The sequence below is a fragment of the Semicossyphus pulcher genome, unplaced genomic scaffold, assembly GCF_022749685.1.
Source record: "Semicossyphus pulcher isolate SPU_LCO1_2020_fin unplaced genomic scaffold, fSemPul1.0.p SCAF_5, whole genome shotgun sequence".
NCBI lineage: Eukaryota > Metazoa > Chordata > Actinopteri > Labriformes > Labridae > Semicossyphus > Semicossyphus pulcher.
In genome coordinates, this window is record NW_027211726.1 from 4,860,792 (window position 1) to 4,884,320 (window position 23,529).

General features: G+C 39.7%; 1 protein-coding gene across 5 annotated transcripts; it reads left to right on the forward strand.

Moving 5' to 3' along the window:
• On the forward strand, window positions 1-23,529 carry rxrba (retinoid x receptor, beta a). Of its 5 annotated transcripts, XR_011309436.1 has the most exons (14): window positions 1-90; window positions 867-1,015; window positions 2,217-2,452; window positions 2,880-3,039; window positions 3,142-3,321; window positions 6,048-6,068; window positions 7,937-8,097; window positions 8,368-8,497; window positions 9,658-9,790; window positions 13,347-13,382; window positions 15,653-15,744; window positions 15,885-15,990; window positions 17,156-18,465; window positions 23,460-23,529. XR_011309436.1 is itself a non-coding variant. In XM_069680881.1 (13 exons), the coding sequence occupies exons 2-13, from the start codon at window positions 1,000-1,002 to the stop codon at window positions 17,301-17,303; spliced, it is 1,419 nt and encodes a 472-aa protein (XP_069536982.1). In that variant the 5' UTR covers window positions 1-90; window positions 867-999; the 3' UTR covers window positions 17,304-23,294. The 5 variants fall into 5 exon arrangements, 4 of the variants coding, with proteins under 4 accessions (XP_069536982.1, XP_069536984.1, XP_069536983.1 ...); XM_069680881.1 differs by lacking the exon at window positions 23,460-23,529 and having other exon boundaries at window positions 17,156-23,294; XM_069680883.1 differs by lacking the exons at window positions 13,347-13,382; window positions 23,460-23,529 and having other exon boundaries at window positions 17,156-23,294.

Consider the following 23,529-nt stretch of genomic DNA (forward strand, 5'->3'; position numbering starts at 1 on the left):
GTTGACTACGAGGCAAAGTGGGGGGAGAAACAGACACACACGGGGCCTAGTCGCCACATCTTTCATGCGAGGAAGCTGTGCCGCTAAACCGTTAGTAACCCTTTGTTTATTTGCACTAAATATATATTTAATGCAATTAGTTAGTTTATTACTAAGACAATTGTATAGACGTGGAACAACCTGTACTAGGCGGGTGTGTTCTTGTTCCCAGGCTCTCCTGCGATGCGTTCCGGCTAACTAGCTTGCTAGCTAGGATAGATGTAGTAGCTATAGCGCTTAGCTTGTTTAAACAACCAAACACCAGGCGTTGCATGATTTCAACGTCAACAAATTGTCCGCCTTAAAAACAATGCCGTAATATTAATTATGAAATGAATGTATATTTATGGAAGGAAGCTAAAACAAGCCACTTATAGACATTTGAAGCTTTAGCTAGTACCGTTAGCTACTTCACGAGCTAAGCGATGGCTAACGTTAGCTTGTTGCCATCTGTCTGGGCTCCATCTATATACTGCGATGGGACATTTCCTTCATCATGTTGAATCAGGATTAAATAGTCAGTGTTCGGCATCAATATATCGTTTCTTATTTATTAAATACACCGGTGTCTTTGTCCTGTAATGCATCAGGACCAGACAGCCCTGTTATCAGCTGAAGGGCTGTATGCTTTACACAGTCTTGATGAAACGTTAACGTTGTATCAAATGCCAAAAATGCAAGAAATACAATCTTTGTTAAAAGAAGCATACAGACAGCTCTATACCTTATGATGAGCAGGGTGACACTTGTTTTGTTTTACATTTTCATGACTCAACGGTCTTTGCTGCACAATTATCTTATGCGAAGCTGTTGTGCTGGAATTTCAGACCCGTTTTTGGTTTCCCAAAACAACTCCGGCCCGGGCCTCAGTCCGCGGTCTAGAGTTTGATAGCGGGCTGTTTGAGACGGAAACACGTCGGTGTGTAGCTGCCAGCCTGCCCCTGTGCCCCAACCACCATCATGGGAGACAGTAGAGGTGAGAAAATAACTGCACTGATTTTGTGAACACCATGGATATCTAGCAAACATTGCATCTAGAAACTAATGTTGATATTGGCAACAACTATGAAAATTTAACTGCACACTAAATTCAGGCTTATATGGCCTAAGATATGGCTTTGACGAAACAAAGATTTACCCAAAACTAATGATACATTACGTGAGCTTTTAAAACACTATCTTTTTTTACTGCTGGTACAGTTGACCTATAACCCCCCAGTCTGCCAGAGCATACAATCATGAACTCAGTAAGAGTCAGTCGTCCAAATTACCACCCCACCTTCTTGTAAAGTTTAGTGCATTTTAAAAAAAGTATCTTATGTGTCTGAACACAGTCCCTTTTAGCATGCCAGCATTATATGCACGCAGCATGTGCTGTGCTAGATTTAAATGGTGCATTAATGATAAAAAACAAACTCCTTGAAGATGAGCAACACCCATGTTCCATCCTAATATAACCTTGTATTGCTATGACTGCTTTGGTGTCCTTTGTTACCGAATGGTTGCTCAGGAAGGTAAAGAGTAGGCCTACACATTGCACACATGATTGTCTGAACATCTCTATGTACCTAAGGTCAGAACCTCTTGCATTAAATGTAAGAGATTGAGTTATACTACTGTGAGAAATTTATTTGGAGGAAAAAATACCTTCAACTGAAAATAAGATGTAAAATATATGTCCTATTATTTAATATTTAAAAGCATGGTTCTCTGCATTTGTTGAGCTGATAAGTATTCAAATGTTATTATGAGCGCTGGTCTTCATGGGCCACTGTTTCCAGTGTGTTTGAGGCAAGAAAAATAGATTAGATCAGATGACAACCAAGCACACAGCCTAAAGCAGTGAAAATGCAGCAAACAGCCAGCTGCAGAAGAAAGTGCCAACTGAATACAAACCACTGCATAAACAAAAATAAATGAATAAAACAACGGACATCTTAAAAATCTCAGGCATTGGATGGATAATGCAGTAAAAAGGATTGGTGATTCAGCACTATCTCCCCTGGCAAGGTTGACCATTAGTTCCCAACGCTGTTGGGGATTAGTATAAATGGTGCCTATATGAATTTAGAGTGCTGTTTCATGTCTCAACAAACCTCAAACAAAAAAACACAACAGTGCTACAGTATTGTTTACAGCAGCTTTTTGCATATCCTCCCTGTTGCTGTTTCTATCAGATTCCCGCAGCCCAGACAGCTCGTCTGTGTCATCCCCTCCATCAGGCCAACGCTCGCCTCCACTGGTTCCCTCAGCTGCAGCTTCCATGACCTCCCTGCCTCCCATCACCACCGCCGGGGTAAACAGTCCCATCAGTAGCATCGGCTCCCCCTTTTCCGTCATCAGCTCTTCGCTGGGCTCACCGTGCCTACCCGGTACACCATCGGTGGGCTACGGCCCCATTAGCAGCCCCCAGGTGAGGAATGACTGTTTTACTTCAGGGACATTATTTGAACAAGTTAGTTTTTCCAGTTTTATAGTAGCTTTGATTACAGATGAATTTAGCTTTTTTTCACAGTGTTTCGGTACAGTTTCAGGATGCATGCCCGGTGTGCAAAAGATTTTTCTTCTCTGAGAATATTTGCGAAATAGTATAAACTGTTCAAGAGCACCTAGAAACTGGCTTAAGCTCTCTTACAGGAACATGTGGAAAGTAGAAATAAACCCCTTAAAACATCAGGCTATGATTTTACAAAAACAAGTTATCACATGTTTAAGTTGAGTTCTTAAAGATATCTAAGATTGTCTTTATTGTTGCGTGCTTTATACTCTTACTGAAGTTAAAAGACATACAATTCCTTTTAAAGATGTCATTTGGTTTCACCTTCACCTCTGTGTTTCAGATCAACTCCACAGTGTCCATGTCAGGGCTTCATGCAGTGAGCAGCTCAGATGATGTGAAACCTCCGTTGGGCCTGAAACAGCTGTCAGCCCAGTGCCACAGCCCTGGGCCGATGCTTTCTCAGAAGCGGCTCTGTTCCATCTGTGGCGACAGATCCTCTGGTGAGTAGACTCCTTAAATACACCTCTATTTTCTTGATTGTTTGTCTTCCCATTTGTCTTACTGCTTCGGCTCTTTTACCTCCTCCTTCTCACACCTTTCAGGTAAGCACTATGGTGTCTACAGCTGTGAGGGCTGTAAAGGCTTCTTCAAGCGGACAGTGCGCAAAGACCTGACCTACACCTGTCGGGACAACAAAGACTGTATGGTTGATAAGAGACAGAGGAACCGCTGCCAGTACTGCCGTTACCAGAAGTGCCTGGCCATGGGCATGAAGAGAGAAGGTAAGCAAGCAGGGGCACCTCAGTGCACTCTGTAGATGGCTGCTTCTCAGCCCCTTCTGCACCCAACCCCTAAAATTAAGGGTTAACCCCTTTCCCACGTGCATTTTTACACAAACAAGGTTTTAATTTTCTTTGCTTTTAAAGCCAATTTAAGTTACTGAAAGATTAGACTATTTAGATAAGAGAAAGCCTTTCAGGGTAGAAAGATAAGCTTTTGATTTAGACTTGAAGCAACTTAATCTCCACTCCCAATCTGGTTTCAAGAGCATCCAACTGTAGTTAAGAAACAAAAAAAAGTATTAGGCGCCTACTCTTGTAACACTCACCAGTGATATAATTGAAATGTTAATCTCTGTGTTTCCAAGGCTGAAAAAAAAAGTTGTTTTGTTTTGTTTTCTTGTTAAAACTACATTTTAATACCGGACACCTTATTAAAGGTCTCCCTTCCAGATAGGTTTGAGATATGGCAACCTTCTTTTGCCAAATACTATACAACACAACTTGTGTATACTTTGCAGCCCCCTTGTTCTATAGGACGTTGAACTCATGTCACTTGTATTGAACCCAAAAATATGAAATTCCCCTTTACCATTTTTTTCATGCTTTCACTGTGACTCCTTAATAGATAGAGAGACCTTTATTGTCATTGTAGTGCACAAATACAGTACAACGAAACTGGCTGTCCTTACTGATGCAGAGATAAAATAATAATACATTTTAATAAGAACCAGTATTGAAAACAATATTGCACATTGAGCCCTCTTTAGTATTTAGATAAGAAAGATAAGATAATCCTTTATTCGTCCCACAACGGGGAAATTTACAGTGTTACAGCAGCAAAGTGGATACTGCAACATTACAATAAAGGGCATATGAAAATAAGTAACTAAACAAGCGTATCCTAAAAAATAGTGTATCCTAAAAAATATATACAGAGCTAATAAGATAATACACAGCAGACCAAATGACAAACTAAGTCTGCAAGTATGCAGCATGAATGAGTGAACAAATGGACCACCTGGTGTAATAATACAAGAGAAGTATTGCACATGTTGAGAAGTGAGATAGTGATATTGCACATTAATAAATAAAAATAGCACACACCCTTGTATTTTACATTCGCTCGTGGAAGTTCAGGTGTTCAAAGTTTCATGTTGATTGACTGACTACATTAGTCTTCTTGCTTTTATTGGTAGCAGAAATCTTCAATTAGTCCACAGTGATTCAGTGTTGTGAAATAACAAACGATTTAAAAGTCAGATTTGCACGTAGGCACTGTGTGTTATAGGGCGTCCCCGTATAAACCAGGTTTTTTCTTCATGTGGCTATCAAAGCAAAATGCAGAACATCTGATTTTAAAACTCCTCTCCTTATGGAATTGAGTTTACCACTCCTTAAGTTCATAATGTATAATTTTACAGTGATAGTGCTGGTTTACTGATATAGTGCCTTTTAATTAATGTAGGTTCAGTGCTTTATTTTAAAAAAGGAAACTGACACATTTTACGAATTACAGCCCATCTGTATGCTGCGTACTACAAGTGTCTTTGCACTGAAAAACATGGTTAGATCAATTTTCAGTAGGGATGCACCGATCGATCGGACAGCGATCAAAATCGGCCAATTTGGGCTCTAATTAGAGGATTGGCCGCTCACCTTTCAAACTGCCGATCACTCCACCCGATCACGTAACATAAAATTACACCACAACAAGCAGATTATTGATTGTTTTTCCACAGTGATAGCGTTTTACATCTATGCTTCGGACAGAGAACGTCTCATGTTCTGAGGCTGTATCACGCTCTGCTGGAATTACCAGCATCACTAAAGACATAGTTTAGAAGTCGGGGAACATTTATCCGAGTGAAGTGATCAGAAGTTGGCAAGATTCACTCAATGGATGCAAGCACTCGCTTTACCAGGAGGCAATCCTGCAGCATGCGCTCCTCCTGCTCCAATGGTGCAGCGTCAACGCTCTGTGACCCGCAGTGATCAAAGACGGCAGTCCGTTTAACACACTATAAAAAATAAATAGTTAATATTCACACTCTCAACCAACAGGACAGTGGTATGAATGACTTACACTAGATCGCACTCAGTTTTCTAATTTAGCAAACTAAAGGACAACTTAATATATCGGCTCTAAAAATCCTGATCGGTGCATCCCTAATTCTGAGACAGTAAATCTGAGATTATCTGCTTATAAATCTCTTAGAGTTTAGCAGAGTAGAGAAGTGCGAACTGTACTGTGTGCTGTGCTTTCTCATAATCAGTTATGAGTGTAAGACTGATTTTTCTAGCACATTAAGGTGCTACATTTATCGTATTTGGATCTTAATTTGTTTTATGTTTGATAAGTTGTTCATTTGTGTGGTCACTGTTGTTACTTGTTCCCTGTTGTCATGGATAATCAATACAACATCGATGAAAGGAACATTATAGGCAGCAGCTTTCTCCATCTCACCCTCTAAAACCTGAGCCCAAACTATTTACACACATAATCTAAAATGAGATCTTATACCGCTTCTATGCATATCAGTAAATGCATCAGCAGATGATAGTACCAGTATTGATATTCCTACAGTAGAGGACAGAAAGAACGAGAACAGAGTGATAGAGAGGGAGATGGGGGTGGGTAAGCCTTGTAAACACTAACCCCCTTTCCCCCTCTCTTCCTCTTTTTGTTTCCTCTCGTTCTCTCTCTCCCCCCCTCCCTCCTTCTGTAGTGGCCAAGATGAACGACAGATGTAAGGAGAAGAGGGAGGGAGGGGTGTGTGTTTGTGCCTGTATGAGTGAGCGAGATATTACATTGCCTATCTATGAGAAGGAGCTAGTTTAAAAGGTTTTCCATAGTTTGTTGCCAGTACTCAGAGGTGAATCAGTGCCAGCCTTGTTTTACTTCCCCATGTTTTTTTTAACCTTTATAGATGCAGGGGAAGTTTGCTGAGTGTGCACACTCCTTTAGATAATCATCCTAATTTACTGTAAAGTTACTTATCGTTTATTCTCAACAGGGTGCTGCATAATAAGGTCACAGTTACAGCAGTTAGACACAGACCACTTCTGTTCAGGAATAGTCTTTTTCTATGTATAAGAATCACTGAATTTCTCGCAGATTTTTCAAGCTAGTTTTGGCTTCCAAACTTGAAGCTTTTCGTCACTGGCTCACTTTGCGAGCCTGCTGCCACTATTACGCTTTTCTCTTTTCCATATTAAATACAGACACAGTGACCAATGCATCAATGGTGGTATTTAGAGGATTAAAGTCAAGACTTATTTAAACAATTGTTACATGCTTTTTTCACACAGCAGCCCAAGAAAATTTGGCCCTTGAATCATAAATTAAATAGTGACAACTTCTCTTGCTTTGCTTCTTTTGTCTGTTTCTGCCATTAATCAAAAATGTCTTCATAAATTAACTTAAACCTCTCTAAAAAATTCATTTTTTGGTTAAACCAGTGCTGTATGTGTGTTTTTGGACCGTGTCGGTCTCTGTTATTTGATGCAACTATTAGTTGGATGTTGTAGGTTGTTGAAGTTTGTGTTCGGTGAGCCGTGTAGGACTCTTTGCCTTTTAAATTCACATCCCTTTAAATAAAGGACAATAGATATTGTCAGTTATCATAATCATACAACCAAAGACACATTTTTCTGCCTTAATGTGGGATAGTATTGGTTGACCAAGCCTCCCACCTAACCTCCTGTCTGTGTCTACTGATGTCTGTGGGTGGTAGACTTGACAGGTTTTGACATAAATTGATTTAACTTAAAATGTTTTTATATTTAATTCTTTAAATACACTTTTAACCTCTAAACTTAAAGTTTTGTGTATAAAAAGTGAAGTTGGTAAAATGCCTCAACTATAATGTGTTACCTGACAGCTTCCTTGAGACCTTAAGGAAAAGGAAATTGCTGTATGATTGCATTGAGTTGTATTTATTGGACCTAAATTAACCTAAAGGCACCTAGTACTCTTAGAGATAAAGAGAGACCTTGTTTGCACAGAATTCTTTTAAAAATAACCTGGTCACCTGAAAGATTCAGTCTGTCCAAGATTGCTACCATCAGTAACATTCCTGAAAGTCACCTTAAAACAAGTTAATGATAATAGTTTTGCCTTTGGTAGTGAGCCTGAGAGAAGTGTGAAAGACAGCATGAGAGAATTTTAATTTATCATGAATTGTACATATCTGTGTCTCTTTTCTTTCCCACTGGTCGGCACATTTTTTCACGTTCATTTGGTCTTACTTCCTTTCCATGTTCTTTTTGCCTCTTTCTTTCTGTATGCCACCCGCTCTACACCAATCTGCCTCGTTTCTCCTCTTCACTGCCCATTCTGTCATTACTTCCTCCACCACCCTTTATTCTCTATCTCTTCTTGTCTTGTATTATGTTTTCTACCATTTCCTGCCAACCCAAACTCTTTGCTTCTCTATCCTCTGCTCTATCCTCTCCTGCTTCTCCATTCTTTCATATTGACCTCTTTTAACCCATCTTTCCCACCTACATGTTCTCCTTCCTGCTCTCCCTACTCTTCATCCCTTCTTCCCCTTTCTTGTCCTTCATTGTTTTCGTCTGTGCTCCCTTCTGTCCATCCCAAACCCTTGTCCTGCAGCTGTTCAAGAAGAGCGGCAGAGGAATAAGGAGCGAGAGGGCGAGGTGGAGTCGACTAGTGCGGTGAACGAGGAGATGCCAGTGGAGAAGATTTTGGAAGCAGAGATGGCTGTAGAGCAGAAGACAGAGCTTCATGCAGATGGAAGTTCAGGCGGCAGCTCTGTGAGTAGTCTGATGGTGAAAAAGAACCACAAACTGTCTTTCTTTGTGGTGATATTATCAAATTAAGTTTGCAAATAGTGGACATATGGGATACGTTCAAGCTGATAAATTTGCTGTTTTTATACAGATGTATAATGTTAATATTTGTTTGACAACTGCAGGTTTGGTATAGCTATCTCTCCAGCCTGTTGGTATGAAAAGTCTGGTTTCTCCAAGTGAATTTGTTTCATTAAATAATAACCAACAACCCTCTAAATCTGCCTTCTTCAGCCCAACGACCCTGTTACCAACATCTGTCAGGCAGCAGACAAGCAGCTCTTCACCCTGGTGGAGTGGGCCAAGAGGATCCCTCACTTCTCTGAGCTGCCCCTGGATGACCAGGTCATCCTGCTACGTGCAGGTAAGCTCTTAGCCAGGCATGGGAAGGTTTAATTAACCACCTGTGGTTCATTGTCACTAGGGGTGGGCGATATGGACAAAATCTTGTTTTACACTATATAACACAGTGACTGTGTACATCACAATTCAGTTAATATTTTGTAAATTCAATTAATAAATGGTTTAAAATAACCCTAACGTAGTACATCACATTTGATTATTTTTCGTCTTTTATTTTACAAAATCTCAGTTCTCAGTTAATCACAGTTACAAAGTCTCCTGCCCAACAAACTAGACTTATATATACTTTTATACATAATTATCCCAAAGGGAAATTCAATCTTTTCACTCTGTCATTATAACAAACATGCTACACACACATAAGACCGAAATACACACATGCACAAACAGGACTCTATCGCCATGCATTAACATCGAGATGTCAGAGTGAGGGGGCTGCACATGGACACGTGCCCCGAGCAGCTGGGGATTCAGTGCCCAGGAAATGACACGGCAGCTCTCCAGCTACGAATCCCAATTTCCATGTTTGGTCTGTACCATGACTTCAACCAGCCACCCTCCAGTTCCCAAGCCAAGTCCCTACAGACTGAGCTACCGTCTACTTGAGTTGTCTTACTTAGAACTTAAAACCAAAATTCCTTCGCAATAGAAACTTTAATTTTCCTTATGTTAATAATTTCAAGTCTTACTGATTTTAAGGGTTAATATGTGGGATGCAAACTCCTGGTCTGCATTTATAACTTCACTCTTCTCCTTCATGTCAGAACAAATCATGTTGCCTTGCTAGACGACTTGAAAATCACACAAGAGTCAAAGGATCACATGAGCAGCTTTTGCGGTGGAAACAGTATTGTTAAATAGCTAGAAGTGAACTCATTTCTACCCTCGCACTCTGAAGACTGTCATTTTACCAACCTGCATTCAGTGGCTTCAGAGTTGAAAGTACTTGAACGGCATGAAAAGAAAGGGAAATTAAGTAGAGGTAATGTCAGTCAGTGCAACATGTTTCCCCTTCATCAGCATCTACTGTCAAACCACCATACAACTCCCCATACAGCATTTGTACAACTGCAGTTTTAAAGCAACACTTTTCTCTCAGTTAATCATGAAAAAACAAACAAAAAAAACAAACGAAATATTGAGACACCGACTTTTCAACAGGCTGGAATGAACTCCTGATTGCATCGTTCTCCCATCGCTCCATCTCGGTGAAGGACGGGATTTTACTGGCCACCGGCCTGCATGTCCACAGGAACAGTGCTCACAGTGCAGGTGTTGGAGCCATCTTCGACAGGTAATACACCGGTGGATATATGCAACAGCATCATTATGACAAATATACCACATTTCCCCAACATTAGGAAGCCAAACTTGGGAGGACATGCCACAAAAATGAATACTGTGTTCACTGGAGAGTTTTAGCATTAGGTGATGAGAGCCTTTCTACTCCACATTGAAATCTGAAGTGGGTAGGATCATAGCTTAGAATAGATCTGCTTCCAGGCAGTATTAGGACCACCTACTCATAGCCTAAAATAGACCAACCTTGAGAAGCACAATCCCCCTTTAAATTCCCCTGGTTAATCCACATCAGTGCTGAAAGCTAGCTGAAGCGAGAAAGAGCGCTTTCCTTTATTTATCCTCGAAGATGGTTTCTCAGTCACAGTGTTTTGTAATCTAAACATTGATCTTATTCAGGTTTAGCTGCATCAGTGACTTGGGTAAAAGTTAAGATTTTTGCGTCTTCATCTTTTATCTGGCTGCAGCTGCTGTGTTCTGCGTTGGCTGTGATTGGCTGAGAGATTTTGCTTCTGTAGCACTGCCTGTAGGGTGACAGCGCATGCTGCGGAGGCTGGTGACTAATGCTTACCCTTAGACATGCATGCACGCACATATACACACACTCAGTGGCATAGCACATATTGCAGCATTTGATAATGTTATGATGGCTGGCTAATGTACAATACTAACTTGTGAACAGATCATAAGAATGTCCCTTAAAGCACTTTAAAAATACGTAATGAATAGTTTAAATCCCATTATTTTGCAGAACTCTTTAGAGGCCATTGATTTGTAGGTTTCTTTTCTGCTGACCCCAGAATAGTTGTTGAGTGATCTCGTCTTGACATAAAAGTTTTTCGAGATCTTAAAATACTTATTTCATGATTCCTGAAAAACCAAAAATTCTTAAAATCATGGCCTCTTCAGCCTTCTGCACTATTGCATCAACCATCAACAGGTTAATACTGAGAGAAATTAAATAAAATATCGTTTTTCTTAATGGTAGAAGTTAACTGTTCTTCCAATATGTTATTAGACTGAGATGTTAAAGCCTGAGTTATACTTCTGTTTAAGGTGAGGGTATGTCATAACCGTGGGCAGAGCCTACAGGTAGCTTTAAGTCTCCTGAGAAATGTAACAACACATCACAGTGGCGTGTAGGGCGACAGCTGTGATTTGTCTTCATAGGTCTAACTGAAGCTACGAAAGACACTGTCGTTGATGCTAGGTTGTAGCTAGCTGCTACAGCATGTTGGCTAATGCATAAAGCTAAGTGTCAATGTCTATAGATGAATTGGGTGTGCATATTTTCTGCACTACACTAAGTTTAGTATAAGTGACTATTGTTTAACATCAAATAGCTCCAACTCCATTTTTTTAAGTAACATATAAAAGCCCTACAAAGCTCAACATATTGGCATAGAGACCACACGGCCAACAATGGTTTTGGCGGTGTAATTGCCAGCTACACTGACCCACCAGTGCACAAGTATACATCAGGCTTAATACTGTGCTGGTTCATGTGATAGTGGGATGCATAATGCAGTTATGTATTACATAATCAGGATTTAATAAAGTGTCACTGCTTCAAGCTTTTGTTCATGACCCGTCAAAAAAATCTAAATCTCAATTTTCTAAGACCCCAACTACTTTACAACGTGTCAATTCACTGTTAATTACACAGTAATTACATTGTTAAAAAGGGTTCATTTTGCTTCTAAATCTAGTCAGGTTTAACACAAGCTAACTGGACTCGTGGTAAATGGCTCAGTGATTGTTTTCTGATTGTTTTTTATTTTCTCATGGCACTGCTCTCTTCTAGCAGCAGGCTTTTGTTTCAGCTTCGCATCAGTGTCTGTTTGAAGCTACTGAAACATATTTTAAAAAGGAGGATGTAATAATAAAAATGTCATTTCTTTGTAATGCATTCGTTGTGATGAGCTTTTAAATATTGGCCCTGAAGTGCAAAACACTGCAACCTTTAACAAAACAATTTTTGAAGAAAAACACAACTACACAACAGAGAAAATAACCTTCTCAACATAAAGTGACAAAAGAGAAAACACACAATTTCAGCAAACATTTCACTAAGTGGAAAAGATGGCTACCTACTTTTTTTGTTATTTTAAGCAGGGGACTGTGTAAATCCACGAGCAACCTATACAATCATGCAGAAAAAGTCAAGTGCACTTTGCCCTTTTTCTACATACTTTATGTGAATGCCAAGGTAGCCATCCAATCAGCCATAGGAATGACAAAGTACATACCTCTTTTCTTCTGAAATGTTGTGTTTTCTGTGTTGTTAATTTATGAGTTGCTGATTTCTTTGTTTCTGTTAAGTGTGTAAATTTGTTTTCTTAAAAGTTGTGTTTTGCACTTTTAGCCTCTATTTTTGATACAATAGGTTTACTAAAACTTGCTTAAAGTCCAACTGAAATCACATTTAGTCACGTGTTCGATGTTAAAAGTGTTTGTAATGTTAAAAAGAAAAAGTGCTGCTTTTCAGTTGACTGGAGGGGCGGCCTGTGTTTTTGATTGACAGCAGCTGTCACGTTGCCACAGTGTGGGCATCAAGAGTCAAAATACAAATAAAAAACGTTCACTGTCGCCTCAATGTCATGGGTGGACAGTGTTTGTTGTTAGTGGTCTTTATATGTTAGGACCACACCAGCATCTGCCCAACAGAAGTGACAGTTTCAGGTTTGTTTATACATTGTATGATCTTGTACCTTTGAGCAGCTAACTGATGTTAGCGGTGCTTTTTTCCCTGGTTCATGTTTGTTTGGTGGTTAGCTCAACACGCTAAAGTGCAGAACAAGATGTGTTTTCTGTTTAAAGTTAGATAGGAAGGAGATTTTAGCCGTAAAGTTAATCTTTGTTTAAGGTCTGTGACTCTTGTGTTGAAAAGAAGCCTGCTATCTGGCTCAAGGTGAAGGTCTGTTAAAATATGACTTCTCACAGTTTCAGATTTTTTTTCTCAAGGTAAATGGCAGACGAGTTATCTACAGAGCACAAACTGAGTGCAAGTTCTAGCCAGTAAAGAAAATGCAATTTCAGATGGACTTTAAGTAACTTTTTATGATGCTTAGCTATGAACACCTTTTTGAAATTTGAGGGTTAATAGTTTTCTCTTTTGGACAGTTTCATGTGTACTAATTGTTTTCTGCTGTATGCACTATGAATTTTCCTCTTACGATTTATCACAACCTCCTTCCTACTTATTTAAATACATTTGAAAATAGTTATGTAAACTTTAAGAAATAACATTTAGAAATAAATGATCAAATCTTTATCAGAGTTCCACATTTGGCAATAACAGTGTTTGGATTCAGGTACAAAATAAACCAACATTTAATCCAGACACACAAAAAATGTGGACATTCTCAATGCATACTATTCTATTAAATGTACCAAAAAGCATTTTTTAACACTAGAGTTTTGCAATATGAAATAATATTAATGCACCGACTGTCTGTACAGCTGAAGGACTCAGAAAACAGACACAATTCTGTAATAGCAATGTAACTGTGTAATGACATTGTAATAACACATTGTGATTGAATACACAGGGCGCACAATGCCGAGGTTGGGGCCATATTTGACAGGTAATTACTCCACTACACAAACACTTTTCTTAAACCCCTCCTCTTGAGTCAGCGTTGACACAAACACAGAACAAAAGCTTTATGGTCACTGCTTTCAGGTTTTTTCACAGCTTTGCAGAAGCCAACGGTTTTCAATGTGAGAAATTACATTGAACAAAATCCACTGAGAAGCATTTACCCAATCATATGACAAAGAGCAGCACTGCATTTTGAATTTTGAATCCAGCACCATATTTGGTTGCGGCTTTGACTGCTACAAGCCTCGGCCAATCGCCTGCAGAACACTTTTCATCTTTTGCCTATTGACGACGCCTCTTATTACCGAATCCAATGCTTGTTGAGCCATATTGTTGCCAGACCATAATGAGCAAATCAAAATGTGTTGGTTGGCTTTGAGTCACCAGCTTTCCCAGGGAATTAATGGTGGGACATAATTATTTGACAAAATACTGTCTTGCAGGACACGGTTATGCACAGCCAGTTCAGATGCTTGTTTTCAAATGTCATGATTAACTGATGATTTTTAAAGGTATAATCTCGAAGATGTTCCTGTAAATGTCTTTTAAGTCACTATCGTCGAATCTATCGACATAATGGTGATTGAGCCTATGGCCCACTGATGAAAGCCTTTGCATTTGCAGTATTACGGACCGGGTGTCTGGTGCGACTTTTGCAGAAAATATCACAAGCGGCGCCCAGTTAGTGACGCGTTTTCCATCAGCCAGCAGTGGTTGGTCTGCCATAGAGGGTAGGCGCAGCTAAGTGGCTGCTTTTTCAGTCTCTGCGAGTGTTGCGAGTAAACGGTAATCTACTATGGCTGAACAAACGAAGAAAAGATGGATGACTACAGATACAACTACAACAAGAAGTGAAAATCCAAAGATAAAGAAACAAATTTGACTGTCAGATGGAGGCAAACAGGCTAAAGGAAAATCAAGAGTTTAAACCATAACAAAGGGAGCCGGCCGTAGACAATTGGGAAGTGTGCTCCAAAAGCAAGAAACTGAAATCTTCGAGATTGTATCTTTAAAGTAGTCGTTGCCTGTTTTATTACACTAATAACATATACACTCTGGATTTGCAGCAATAATGGCTCCTCTTTTCCTCCATTTTCTCAACTAAATATCACTTAAACATTTATTTATTGTGCTTTGTGTGTACAACTTTAATTGGACTTTATTCTAGGCTAGCACAGTGTCTGATAAAATTTGTCCACATCATTAAAAACAGGTGTCCTTATTTTGATGGATGATGGAGTTGCAAACTAACGTTTTACTTCTTTACCCTCACCCTCTGGTCTGCATAGTCCTCTTTCATCTTCACATCATATTCCTTGCAGGACAACAGCCGCAGTTATAAAAGTTTGAGTATGCACCTATTGTCCAAACCAAGCCTTTTATTCATTGTATTATTGCACTACGCATTAAACATTTGATTGAAAAGATGTTGATATGCTGGGAAGTCTGTAGAATAGTAGTCTGTATTTATTTTATTTTTGTTTAGTCATTTTGAATAACAGTAACTTATATTCTGAAGTTTCAAGATTTTTAATCGCCTCTTTTCTTTCTAAAAAAAACAAACGTCAGAATTTAACATCTGATGTAAAACCACGTTAGAAAATTGAAGATTTTGACCCAACCTGCGGCCCACTCCAACATGAGCTGGGTTTGAATCCTTAAATTACATTAAGCAATGCCTGAAATGTCATTAAAAGTCAATAACTTTGGTGTAGTCATTTATTTCTGAGGGTTTGACCATGTTTCTGAAGCATGAGTGTGTTAGGGCTTGGAGAATTAAGATCCGTGTGAAGCCGTTGAACCCTGACTGACGCATGGTCTTACCTCCTCGTAGTCATCGGTGTAGAATTAAACATAATCAAGAATAAAAAGCAGAGTCAGTCACAGCCAAACCTTAGCATCATTTGGTTGCAGCACTTTTCCCCCGGGCCAGTTTTAACTTGTGTTTTTTCCCCCTGCAGAACCAGCAGTTCAGCCATGCACTAACTTGTTTGGAAATAAAGTCAATACATTGAGACGTAACTATTAATAACGATGTGATAATGGAATCTGGTCCCTCTCAGTTGTTCTTACTCTGTTATTCCCTCCATTTCTTCCCCTTGTTTTTATTGCTTTCCTGCTCTCTTTTTTTTCTTATCTCTTTTTCTCCCATTTATGTCTTCTCTCTCTCCTAATCTGGCATTGTCCTCCTCTCTCCAACGGGGATTTCTTCCTGCAAATCTCCTGTACTCTCCTCTCCTGTCCTCTCTGCAGGGTTTTGACAGAGCTAGTAAGCAAGATGAGAGATATGCAAATGGACAAGACAGAGCTGGGCTGCCTTCGAGCCATCATCCTCTTCAACCCAGGTACATAGACAGGTGGAAGGTGGAAAATCAGGGGGGAAATGTCATCAAGTGGAGTGTGAAATTGAAGGAATTTTAAAATTGGATTATATATTTCATTTGTTTTTCAAGATAATTGAAGTGTTCTGTGTTTTTACTTAAAGATGCCAAGGGTTTGTCCAACCCCAGTGAGGTGGAGCTCCTGAGAGAGAGGGTGTACGCATCTCTCGAGTCTTACTGCAAACAGAAATATCCGGATCAGCAGGGCAGGTAGGCTGTAACACTGAAAAGTAAGAGGTGGGGTTGTTGGTTGTGACATATTACGCAGGAGTCAGTGGGCCTCATGCAAGAAGCGATATACGAACAAATTTTCTCTTGTTTTTGATCTTATCCACGATTTTTTCTTATTTTGCTCGTACCCATTGATTTACGGGATTCATCAATGTTTTCTTATTTTTGCTCTTCTCTTAGGTAAGAGAAAAATGTACGATTGGTGGAGAGCACTCTTACCAAAAAACCTCCAGTTTTCAAAGTCCACATACAAAATATAACATACATAAACATAACATAAAAAATGCATCATAAAATCAAATTTAGATTGTAATATGTTTTTAGGGGAATTATAAGGATACATTTTTGGGCTAAAAACATACTATTGGTCAATTGATCCTAATTATGACTATAAAAACCCTTTGATGCTTGTGTGCTTTCTACTTTTGAATGGCTTACATACTGCTATTAGATGCTTTGGCCATCCAGGCCTTACGCAGACAGCGCATTTTTAGAGATCGCTTCCATCTTCATATGTAACCACTTATTTTTTATTTCAGTAACCAAGCGTCCCTCCCCTGACACAGCATTCACAGCATCGCAGATCTTTTGCCATTGCTGCATTTTTGATGTACCGGTAACGCTACTGCTCACGCTCTGGAAGATCATGTTTACTTGATTTTTAAATACTTCGATTTTGCGACTGCTGTAGTTCTTCTTCTTTCTACCTTTCTTCGGTGGCATATCTTCTTTTCGTTGCGCCGGATTTGCACACGGCACAACATGCACCTGCTCTTATATAGTGATTATGGGGCATTACCTATGCTAATTACAAAAAATCAACCATGTGCCTCCAGTTTGAGATCAAGTGGGATCATTCAGCTCTCCTGGGTGAGAGCAGATTGGTATGGTTAAGAACGTTAGTTGACTTCTCTTATTATTTCTCTTAGCAGAAAATTAGGAGAAATTTAAGACACTGTTGCTGCATGAGGCCCAGTGCTTTAAAATATTTTTAGCTCATTATGATTAGATATTGTGATGTATAGTGCAGCTTTGCAGCATGTATCCCAACCCACTTGAATTCTCTTTTGTAGAATACCACAAAGATAGATTGATGGTAATTTCTCACTCTACTGTCCTTCTCGTTCTTTTCTTCATCTTCCAGGTTTGCGAAGCTCCTCCTCCGACTCCCAGCACTGCGCTCCATAGGTTTGAAGTGCCTGGAGCACCTGTTCTTCTTTAAACTGATCGGTGACACGCCCATCGACACCTTCCTGATGGAGATGCTTGAGGCGCCTCACCAGCTAACCTAGGGGAGCCAGGTTCGGTCCGGTCAGGACCCGATGCACACCAGGATTACCAACACATCACCCCATGTTGGGTCGTTGGCTCTTCTCATTGAGCCTCACTTAACTGCAGCACCTGCTGGTTTCAATGTACCGGCTGTCACACTTACACACACAGAGAAATACACACATATTCCCTGTCACCGACTTAACTATACACACATGCTCAAGCAGATCTTAGTTGCATACATGACTTTACATACAACACAACTAATACAATAATAATATGGCTATGAATGAACAATATGCCAATACACACGCACACATTTTCAACATCATTTTCCATATTCTGTTTGCCACAACAGAGGTTTTGACTCATGGAATACATCCCCTTTTAATCACACATATTCAGTTCACGTCTTAATTTTGATTTAGCCTTCAGTTTTCACGTCTTCATCTCACAGTGGGTTTTTGCTTCTGCGTAACTGATATACTTCCCCTGTTTTCACTTGGGTAACTTAGTTACACTGCTAGATGCACCTCTGTATATTATATTCATCAGTAGTCCGTTAGTTATTCATGTATGGTTTTAGCTTAAAATCAGGTGCGTAGCATTTCAATCAACTGTCCACCATCAAAACAAATTCACTTCTTATCGGGCAGGAGGTGACCTATCACAGACAGGCAGACACACCTTCCCCTGAGGTCATCCAATCTGGTAAACATTGAAATATTTTATGCTTTCTTGAATTCTCATGCTGAAACTTATTTGAGTTTCTATTTTGAAGTACTGTACTCATGAAATGAGAGCTTTTTCCAAGGCATTGAAATCCAGGAAAAGGGGGGTGGGAGAACTTTGTTGAACAGACGAACTTTGTCCCTCCCACCATGATGCGCACAGCGGGCTTTGTAAGACAAGAAGAATGACTTGAATTTTTTTTTTTCCTAGTTTTAATTTTATCCTTTTATCTACTTTGGCAGTTGGTTGGCATTTTAAACAGCTTGAGGCTCACAGAAAGTACAGCTTCCTGCAAAAAAAAAAAAAATGGTATTTGTCTCTAACTTCCCTTCCCTCGATATTCCCTTTGCTGGTGGTCATTAATGCACTTTTGTGAGTTGTAACTGTGTACATGTTCCCGTTTCCTAGAAATGACCATCTATTCTCAGACAACCTAAGATGACCTTGAAGGTACTATGTGTAGGATTTTCTCATTATATAAATAATTGGCTTCTTCCTTTACAGATTGTAATATGTGTTTAGGGATAAACACTAACCATTAGTAGAATGGTTAAAAACATTGCTAGGAGGCAGCTATATGAGGCTGTCCTAACACCAAGTGCAACTAAAGGTCTATTATTCTTGAAAGGTTGCTCTTTATTACAGATATCTTCTCTGTACCACCTTTGAAAGACAAAATAATCATTTCTGCGCTCTTTGAACTGTTGCGGGATCGCTCCATCTGAGTTAGGTAGTGCACTGCTTAGTCAGACTTTAAAGTGAATCAGTGAGTGAGATTCTAACGCTCTGCCCAGCAGGACTCTGTCCTCTCTGTAAAATGAGGTGCAAGAGATGAATTTTAGTGCCACGCCAAAATCGGCAGCAGAACATTTAATTTCACTTATAGTCAGTATAAAGTCTTATCTGCAAAACTTCTGCAGCCCTCTGCTCATGGATGAATTACTGGCTGTTATGTAGATTGGTAATCAATGAAGCGGTGTTTGAATTACAAAGCACTTATTCTTTGTTATTTTAATGCAATAATAAAATGACTCAGTGTTATATAATGGAAATCCTACACCTGCTACCTGCGGCTTTATTCAGTGTGTATTGTTGGCTCAATGCTTGCCACTTTTGTATAGTAGATGTAAATAATAGAATAAAACACAGGAGTCATGCACAAACAAAGGCCTGTTCACGCTCATGTGAAAGTGAAAAATGTGGCTCCAACAAACAAATTTTAAAGCTCTATTTTTTGCCGTCGAGTCAACATTAGACTTGATTCCCGTGTAATGACATCACCATTGAATTGTTGAGCCCAGGGCCAAACCACACCTCAGTGCTGCTTTTGCACCAACTTCTGCCAATGTTTCCTGTTGTATTTGGTTATTGATTGGCTGGATTTTATTGACAATGGCACTTGACATTTACTGTGATTGAAATTTGTTTGGCAACTGAATCTGAGCATTGCAGTGAAAGATAAAATGCAGCTATCACGTGATCAGGAGATAAAAAAGTCAACTATGAATGAAACCGAACAAACGCTCAAAGACGAGCAATACTGGGGTACATATAAAGATTTATTTTATTTACACAAAGAATTTTTGTTACTTAAAGTGTTTAAAAGAGTTGGCAGTCTGAGATACTTAGCTTTCTTATTAGTTACCACATTTAACACAAATTAGAAACCTACATTTTGCAGTGTCATTTTACAGGGAAGAGATACAGCTGTCCTCTACCAGGTGCTAAATAACTAATATGGTCTTTTAGTTTAAGACTTGCACATGTTCATCAATGCAAACACAGTATGCAAGTTCACAGACAAATCAGAAAGCCATTCTCCACTCTCTCAACAGGTCTGCTTAAGATGTAGATTCCCCATGTAGATTTTATTTCTTTTTGGTTTTTATGACCCCATTTTTTATTGCAATGCCCCAACTATGGAAAATGAACACCAGCTAAGTGCTTGCACATTTGGGCTGTTACTGCTAAGTCTTTGTATTCAACCAGACACAGCCAGTGTCTTTTATATTTTAGAGAGCAGTTGGGCTGGTGGAAGCAATGAAGTAGCTGTTGAATCCATCAGCTTCTTTGACCAGAATGAGCAATGAGCTTCCTGCCCTGCAAATAGTCCAAATAAATCTTCTCAGAGAGGATCCTTGGCCTCCCCCATGTGATGTGGACTTAGAGGCTGGCAGTTAGATGACCTGTAAGACAGGTGGTTTTGTTTAACATGTCAGAAAGTTGGTCTAACTTTAGACTTTGGTGTTGTTTCAATTTCTCTCCATCCATGCATACAGCCAAATCAACAAAGCAGTCTCCAGAAGAAAAAAGTCAGACCCTCGTGCACCCCTGCTTCGTCATTTTGGTGTTAGTTTGCAAAGACAAGCAAGGTGGTGGCAGGCTGGTGTTGTAGGTGACAAGCACCAACATCTGCCAGCTTTCTTGTACTGTATATGTTGGATTATGGTTTCAGTGCTTTAGCGGCTTGAGTTGCTGCAGATGAGATAATACTAGCAGTCTGAGTTTTGAGACTTGTTTAAAAATTATTTTATAGCTATCAGGCTTTGAGATCAGCAGTCTGGATTGGAGCTCAGCTATCCTGAGTCAGTCGGGCTGTGGAATGACGTTTGTGAGTGCAACTCAGAATGAGTTTTCTCTCTCTTCCCTAAGAGAGTTTGCCAACTTTAGGATGTGTGCTTTAGTGAAGAATCTGTTTGGTTGGCATCTCAGCAGCGTTCTCTGCAGCTTTCTTGTTTTTGGAGCTTCCTTTGTCGATTGTTTTAGCCTGCTGCTACTGCACCATGCTTATAGCTGGGGATGGGAATGATTACACAATCAGTCAAGTGCTGGAGGATCCACTAGTTGACACTAAAAGTACTTATCAAAAAGATAAATTATGCAAGTTGTATAGGGTATTCATATTGTGATTACATTGTTAAACAATTTTCATGCAATATGTGCATTGTGTTCCTGGTATTTGTGTGTTTTAGCCTTGTCTGTTACAAACGTTGATATTGATTGGCAGTGAAATTATCTAGAATTCCCATCCCTCCATATAACAGCAATGCATTTGAGTTTTGCAATGCCATTTCTATAGGTCTTTACATACGCTATGAGCTTAGGTCATTTAGAGGATGATATACAGATACAGTAAGCAAATAAAAAAGTATACAGTCAGTGCAGGCTCTGTATGCTAAACCACTTTAAGCTTTGCCTACAGTTTTAGCAACGGCTGGTGGTGTTTCAGTTTTTTTGAGCATTTGTTATAGGGTATGTGTGGCCACATGTGTATGCTTTAATGCACATGTGTGAGGAATCTGTCTGCAGCTATGCCTTTTGACTGACAGATACTATAGCTTTGGCTGTGATGTGCTGAGCGCTGTTTAATGATTTGTTGAGCAAAATAATGAAAGGTTGCACAGAGGAAAAGGAGCTAGGCTGGAGGGGTGATTCACTGGTTTGTTGACCCGATGCTTTATCAACACAACCCATCCTCCTCTGTTCTTGACTTTGCCCTGTCTCCACTGCTTTACTTTAAAGTTAAATGCTTATACACTCACCAATGTGGGCTGAAAATTACCGGGCTTTGCATTGGAATGGACTTGTAAAATATACCTATGATTCTTGGACTGTTTGAAAAGGATGTGAAGCTTTTCGTGGGACAAGCATTGGAGAGCTGTAAGGAAGGGATTCAGTGCCGTGTGTCCCTCTTTGCTTACTTTACTTGACGGCAGAGCAGCGACGATCTGGGGTCGCCATGGGAGACCGCTGGATCGCACCGCACTGCCCACAAATGTTTGTCGTTGCAACCGTGTGCACTCAAGGCAGACGCATGCTGTGACCTTTTGACTGTGTAGCAGTATTGTTGTCGCCATCTTTGTTACATTTTGGAATTACTCGTTTTTTGAAAATAAAGACATTGATTAAATATGCTTTTTTTGAAATGGATCGCAGGCTGTGACTGAAAAATTGATCATCATGTATAGATGAGGTATCAGGGTGCCATTTTTACCTTTTAACACAGGCCCCCTGGAGCCAAGGCCCATCCCGTCATGATCAATGAGGCAGTGTGTGCTGTGCAGCCTTGAAAACAACTTCACCGGTTTATTTATCACTGCCAAGCTGTTTGTGGATGAGGCTGTTTTAAATGTAGGGCCACTCAGTACCCAGCGCTTGTTTTTTCATGTATGTTGTGATCATTGTGCATCACACTAGACAGTGTGCACTAACCTTGGCCTGTGTAGTACATACTAAAGAGGGGCCCTAATAGGAATGGAATGACAGCTCGTGTAGAGAGGGGACGACTGGTCACTGGAGAGAGGAGTAGACCAGTGTGTGGTCCCCTCTGGGTGCTCAAGCTGTGCATTGGTGCTTTTTTAGGGTGCCCCGACCTGAAAACGTCTACTTTGGTTTCCGAGACACAGGGACATGCATCTATGAATTAAATGCAAATAAGGAATGATTTAGCAGGGCATGCCTAGCCTAGCCCTGCACCTGCTCTTCTTCAGTTACATTTGGTTGGGTGTTTTCTGCCACCGGGTTAACTGCAACCTGTTTTCCGTTTACTGTGTTTCGAGTCACACCTGGATTTAGGCAACGATATAAACAAAACCTTCAGAATCTGTTTGAGATTATGAAGGACAAACTGTGGCTATAATCCTGGACACAGTGCAAAGGCCACTACAATCCACAGGTCTGTTTTGCAGGAAGCACCTCTGAGCAGAATCTGGTTACATTGAATGAACTTGATTAGAAGGACAACTAATTATGACTGCCCTCTTTATATAGGAGGTTGTTTTTTAGGGGTAAAGGTTGGAGAAAGTGAGAAGTGTAGGTCAGAGAAAGAAGAGCAGGGACTTAAAGAACTCGGATCAGGTTTTCATTTTTGCGGTCGAGAATAAAAAAAAACTATTTTACAGTAGATCTAGAATCTTCCTTAATTGTTTACTCTTCACATAAAAAAAATTCACACACTGTTTCTTTGTCTTGTTTCCTGTCTCTCTCTTCTCCGATTATGCTATTCATCTTTTGTTTATTACAAAGTATTAAACAAATACAAGAACTGTAAAATCCGAATGGAATCTGTCACTCTTGTTTTGATTTTTTTCTGTCTTTCTCTTGTGTCTGTTCTTTGTCCTGTTTGTATCATATTCCTTTGTTCACGTGGAGCTGATTGACTATTGTGTGCTTCGGGATTGAAAGAAGAAAAAAAAATATGAATAATTTTTTCAGTCATTAATTCTGAATCCTGTTTCTGTTTGTTGTATGATGTCCGAGTAAAAGTTTTAATACTGTAAGTGGAGTGTTTTTCATTTATTTAAAAGACTCATATTTTAAGTATTTTATTATCTGACATAGTTATTCCAGATAGTATCAGAAATCCCAAGATGTAGATGAAAATGACTTTAAATTACAGTTTTTTCTGTGGGTTAACATTACCAGAGTGCACTCATTTCCTTTAGGCTCCTCATTAAACACCCACATGCTGCTCATGAAATGGAACGTCCCAACTCTGCTCCCACTGCGACCTGG